The sequence below is a fragment of the Biomphalaria glabrata genome, chromosome 4 (assembly GCF_947242115.1).
Source record: "Biomphalaria glabrata chromosome 4, xgBioGlab47.1, whole genome shotgun sequence".
NCBI classification, from domain to species: domain Eukaryota; kingdom Metazoa; phylum Mollusca; class Gastropoda; family Planorbidae; genus Biomphalaria; species Biomphalaria glabrata.
In genome coordinates, this window is record NC_074714.1 from 26,486,023 (window position 1) to 26,492,022 (window position 6,000).

At 30.2% G+C, this 6,000-nt stretch overlaps 1 protein-coding gene across 3 annotated transcripts in view; it reads left to right on the forward strand.

Moving 5' to 3' along the window:
* The window catches only part of LOC106075275 (uncharacterized), a 98,651-nt gene extending 93,572 nt beyond the window's left edge, over nt 1-5,079 (forward strand). For all 3 annotated transcript variants that reach the window (XM_056026952.1, XM_056026951.1, XM_056026953.1), the window contains 3 exons: nt 2,865-3,043; nt 4,063-4,135; nt 4,270-5,079. In XM_056026952.1, the coding sequence (XP_055882927.1) occupies nt 2,865-3,043; nt 4,063-4,135; nt 4,270-4,349 (332 nt within the window). In that variant the 3' untranslated portion in view covers nt 4,350-5,079. The remainder of the gene's footprint in view (nt 1-2,864; nt 3,044-4,062; nt 4,136-4,269) is intronic.
* Nucleotides 5,080-6,000: the final 921 nt, after the last annotated feature.

The following is a 6,000-nucleotide window of genomic DNA, read 5'->3' on the forward strand; positions in this document are numbered from 1 at the left end:
TACAACCTGGCCTACAGCTTACATTTAATTGAAGAAAGAACATTGGAGATGAACAAAGTAGCCAAATATTGTATTACATTTGTAGCTTACATTTCAAATAAAGTAGTTTGTGTTTTTTCATACATGTACAATGTACTGATTGCCAGTGACAGATTTTTTTGGAAACAGCTTTCCGCCCAATGCACCGAACGGCGCTGGAGGATCTAAGTCAGTAAGAACAGCACATTAGTTTTTTGAAATAAAACTTTTTAAAAGCAGGATAATGCAAGTAGATACCTCAGAATGTGTATTTTGTTGACTTTCAATACCGGTACCGGAAATAGTGCTTGGCGGTGGGGAGCTTTCTCCCAGACCCCCTTGCTGGCAAGGGGGAGTATACAATTTTTCCACTTACTCCAGGAAGAACCTATTCTCAGGTACAATATACATCTTCCAAAAGAATGAAGGGTCAGAATGTAATAAAGATTAATTATATACACACACACAAACATATATATATATATAATTTATTTTTAGCAGGGGGGATTCACCCCCACCCCACCCCCTGAAAAAAAACTTCGCTTTGCCCATGAGTAAAGTATTTCCCATAGCTTCAAGGACCCTGTCATGACCTACATATCTAAAACTGAAAGAGTATGCTGAAACTAAATCTCTTATAAATATTCAACTAAAGTCAATGTGCCTTACTAATAAAAAACTTTGTTGATTAGTTAAGAATGTCAATTGAACCAAAATATTAAACATATTTGTGTCAGGTAATTTGTAATGCTTATTATCACGTCAATTGATCTTTAATACTTGATTAAAAGGTGCCTTTCTATCACAATCACTGAAGATCTTTGATGATGATAGGTGTCACGATGAATAAGCTCTTGAAGTAGTAATGATCTTGAATGAACTTTTGCCTCTTAGATAAAGATCCTATAACTGTGATGCCGAGGATTAGAAGATGTCAACTGTGACTTGCTAAGGACTATGTTATATCTAGATCTAAATGCAATCTAGAAAATAAATAGGCGAAAATCCTTCTCAATTCAAATACAGAAACTTTTAATTTAAAACTTGAAAACAGCAAAATGTACAAAAATTACAAGAATAAACTGTGACTTAGATCAAATATTCAAAAGATTTCTACTGGATATTAAACGATCTGCACAGTATGAGAATCGGCTCGAGACTTAATAACTATAAACATCTTGCTCTTATGAAAATCAACCTACGACTGAAGAATTCTAGCTCCAGCGCGTCTCTCTGTCCACGTGACTGTACTTGAATTTAAAATTAACATAAATAGATTAACCAATCAAGTTATTTCTACAACCAATCAGATAATTTGGTATCAAACATTACATGCATGATAACCGCATCATTGGGAAAACCAGACTTGACATATAACCTTGAACTGAGTTAATTATTTAAATAATTATTAAATAAAATAAAATAATATGTTTGACAAATGATACGTGACACTTATAATGCATGTAATGCATATAATGAATTTGTAGTAGCCTATATGTATATATGAAGATGGTTTCATTAGTGTCAAATAATTTTAAATTTGAAACCAAACAACTGACTGACTTAGAATGCTCTATTAGCAAGAAAGGACTTGTCCTACTAAAGAAATATTCTTCTTTGTTTAAAAAGTATATTTTAAAATAAAATAAGTTTAAAAAATAAATATGATGCTTCATTGAGTGTCAGATTCTGGTTTTGCTTATGGTGGTGGCCTAACAGATACAATACACAATATATAATGGTTTGCCAGAGCAGAATTTAATTCATTGGTTAACATGCATGACTAGATTGCCCTAGGAACATGCATCTGTAATTTAAAAGACAAGACATCCTCTTTTGCTCTTGCCTCCAAATGACTAGGATGGAATGGCATAAAAGTAAATTATTTAATGTGGGATGAGTATTTACAATTATGGTGGGTTTATAAATTGCATTATACATAAAGCTAAATGAACAATCAATAGCTTAGCACAACACAATAACTAGTGACTTGTTCAATGGCTAACACTACCAGTTTTAACTTCACACCTTGTGGTGTCAAGCTGTCAGTGGACCAAAACAACTCAAAAATGACAGTGACACCCTGCACATGTGCGATTCAGATAAGGCGCACTCATACCAGACCATTGGAACCCAAAGTTAAATCAAAAACTAACTTTACAACTGATTTTTGAGAATAAACAAAGTTAAAGGAATCTCTATTTTGCCTTTTTGCTAAAAGGATATCAGAGAATCAAAAAGAGCAACTAAACAGCCACTAAAACAAAATATAGGGATCAGGGAAAAAAAAAGATCATCACACAGACCATAAGCTCAACATCAAGAGCCACAAGGAGGAAACAAAAGCAATTAAATCAACAAACATGACATAGAACATAGCAACCAAGATATGTCCGAAAATTGTGTACAAAATAAGAATTCATGCACAGGGAATATAAAGTATGGATTACCCTTAATACTAATTATAAGGAAAAATAACTGATGGATTTTTTGTGCTTTCTTGGAGAATGTTTATAAATGAATTGATCAAATAAATGTAACATATACAAAGTAATTGGTTCTCATGGAGTATCTGCTTAAAACTAGATGTTCATGTAATTTTTAACAAACTTAAAATTTTGAGATTAATTTTTAGTTGAATAAAAATTTAATAAATGTAAATAAAATATTCTACATTATTACAAAATCAAATCTTTCAAAGATGACATCAGATCCCTGTTAAACTAATTTACCTTATCTTCAAATTCACATTAATGAGATTTGTACATTTCCAAAAAAACGCTCATAACAAAATTAGAATTTCAACATCATAAAATATGTGTTGTTTTTTTTTTTTTTTTTTACAGAACTTGATCCCAGAGTTGGCAGTATTTTAGGTTATGATTCTGCTGAGACCAGAGTCTTTGCTGTATCTTCCAATGGCCTACACTACATGAGTACATTGAATGGAATTGATTGGTTTACTAGTGTTCCAAGTGATGTTAATAAAGCTAAAGTTTTACCTACTTTTAAATCAGCCACAAAAGTAAGAATCACATGAAGCAGACATTATTTTGTGTACAAACATTAGTCATCACATTGGATAGACTTTACTAAGGTATTAGAATAATGCACACTATTGCATCTAAACACATTATGACCAGCTCAATGGCTGAAAATATAGAAATCAGATTCACTACATATTGTTTATCTATAATGATAATATATTAATAATGTTTTAATGTGAATAATTTTTTTATGGTAATAAAAATGTGTGATAGAAAAAAAAAAAAAGAGAAGCAGTTGAAAGTAAACTTTTCTATGGGAAAGAACTCAAAGAACTCCATATTTACAGCCGTATAAATATATATATATATATATATATATATATATATATATATATATATATATATATATATATATATATATATATATATATATATATATATATATATATATATATATATATCAATACTGTAAGATTTTCCTTTTCAATATTTAAAAAAAAAATTATTATCACTATTTAATTAACTAATTTGTTATTTTTTTAATTTTGTTTTGTTAGGAACATTGAATAATAGTGCAAATTTTCAACTGATCCATGAATGGGAAGAGGAGAAATAAAGTGTTTAAATATATACCAGAGTCAGTTGATACAAGCTTTGTTAAAAAAAAAAAAGGAGCATTCTAGCAGTTTATAATTCTTTTCTCTCCATGATAAAGTTGCTTGAATTTTAAAGAATAATCGATTTAAAAAATAATGTGTATAAAATGCTATTAGATCTCACCTCAGAAAGCTAGCAAATAAAACACCAATACACAAAAAATATCTTGATCAATGTCAACTAAATCTGCAATGTGTAGACACATATAATATATACTTGAGTGCGAATTTAGGTAAATGTAAATCACAATATTTTAAGTTTTCATGTTTTGATAACTGTACAGTGAAGGCTGCGTTACTAATGGACACATACATTTTGAGTTTTATAAACAGCATATGTGTATAGTTTCTAAAGACTTGAATTGCAACCTTTTAAATTGACACAATTTGTTTCTAACTAGGTATCTGTGGATGGTAACTCTGCTCTAAATGTTGACATTCCTGATACACAGTTTATAGACTCCCCTTATGGAGGTTTGTACTCTAGTATTAGAATTTTAAAAAGTGTTAGCAAATACTTTAATGTTGGTTAGCAGAAAATATTTATGCGTGCGCTTGGCCAAGATATGTTAACTTATTGAATACTTTATTTTAATTATTTTATTTAGCCACAAATGATGGCATAAAGAAACAGTCTGGCACTTGGAAACTGATATTCTCCTGGAACACTGCCTACTGCTGTCCATAGTGTATCTGACTTATGTCTTATCCCCACAACATTCATATGCTAGTAGAGGATTTCTCTGTTAAGTTTTTTAAACACTAGCTATAAATTACAATCTTTGCCAAAAAATATTATTTTTAAATAAAATATTTCAGGAACAAAAATATATGAAAATAAATAATTTAAAAAAATGGCTTAAGTTGTGTTAATTAAAGAATACATTTGTCATTAGTAATTGTATATTTTTAATGTTGAATCACATTATGCATATCATATTCATATTTATATTTACTGCTGAAAAAATATGATAATCTTTTATGATGTATAAAAATATTCATGATAATTTACTTGTCCCTAAATGATATATCTTATTTTTTTTTAAGTATTTGTGTAATTTGTGCTAATTTATGTAGTCTGCAGTGGTATCTTTGTGTTCAACACAAACAAAGACCTGAGAAGAAAGGGTCAGCTTGTAAACAAAATTTTGATAGCATGATTTAAGAATAAATAAAGTTTAAAGAATTTTTTTTTTCATTAAAGGATTTATGACAACAGAAAATACCTCTTGAAAATTGTAGAAGAAAGTTCATCTAGGAACGTGTATCTTAGGAAATAATAACATTAATTAGAAATTAAAGATAACATATATAAAACAAATAACACATTCCTTTGAAGATGATGTTACCACTATATTAATATTAGTATTAAAACTTTTGTACTTTGAAAAGACTAAAATACAGTTTTATTTGGCTGAGTGCTCTTCAATCTTTTATTTATTTTACAATAGTTAGATATTTTTGTTGTAACATTTAAATGTTCACTGAAAAAAACTTTGTTTTAAACAATAAAATAGTTGACATTATAATCTTGCCCAAGGTAATGTAAAAACAAGATTACAAAGAGAGTTTGTGTTGTCACACAACTCAGAGGGGCCCCCGTCGGAGTAAGATCCCTGTCGGATCCACCTATTCACAAGGAATATTCAAGACATGAATTTGGAATTTGTTTTGATTGTCAAAAGTAATAATGTTTCAAAGATTCATTTGGCTTTGTAAAAAATGTTTTTTTTTTGTTGTTTTTTTTTGTTCTGTAAAATGTAATACATGTTTTGGATGGCAGCAAGCAGGGTATGAAACTGGAACCGTCAAGATAATTAGTCCATCGCGCTAACTGCATGACCGCAGGCATTGCTGTTAACTTAATAACAAACTAATAGCCTATTATTGAAAAAGATAAAGAGATATATTACACATTACGGCATGACAGCTACCGGATATGTATAGGCCTACAATATGTCAGACGAGCGATTTTTAGATAATCTTTTGGAATTGATTTGTAATTGAAAAAAAAAAAAGAAAAGAACAAGGCATCAAGCTTGTACTTCGGCAAAGTCTGATCGATGTCCCAGCACTGGTCGTGCGGTTTGCGCGCTGGACTGTCGTTCAGATTTAACAACGGTCGAGGGTTCAAACCCTGCCCGCTCCCATCCCCCGTCGTCCTGCGGGAGGTTTGGACTAGGAAGTAAACTATCTTCAACTCAGAATAACATCCAAAACATGTAAAACAACAAACATTCTAAACTAGACTCTAGACCTAGAAATTCTAGATCTAGAATCTACAATCATTTTTAATTAGATTATAGGCCTAAATGTAAATCTAGTTTAAAAAATCGAGC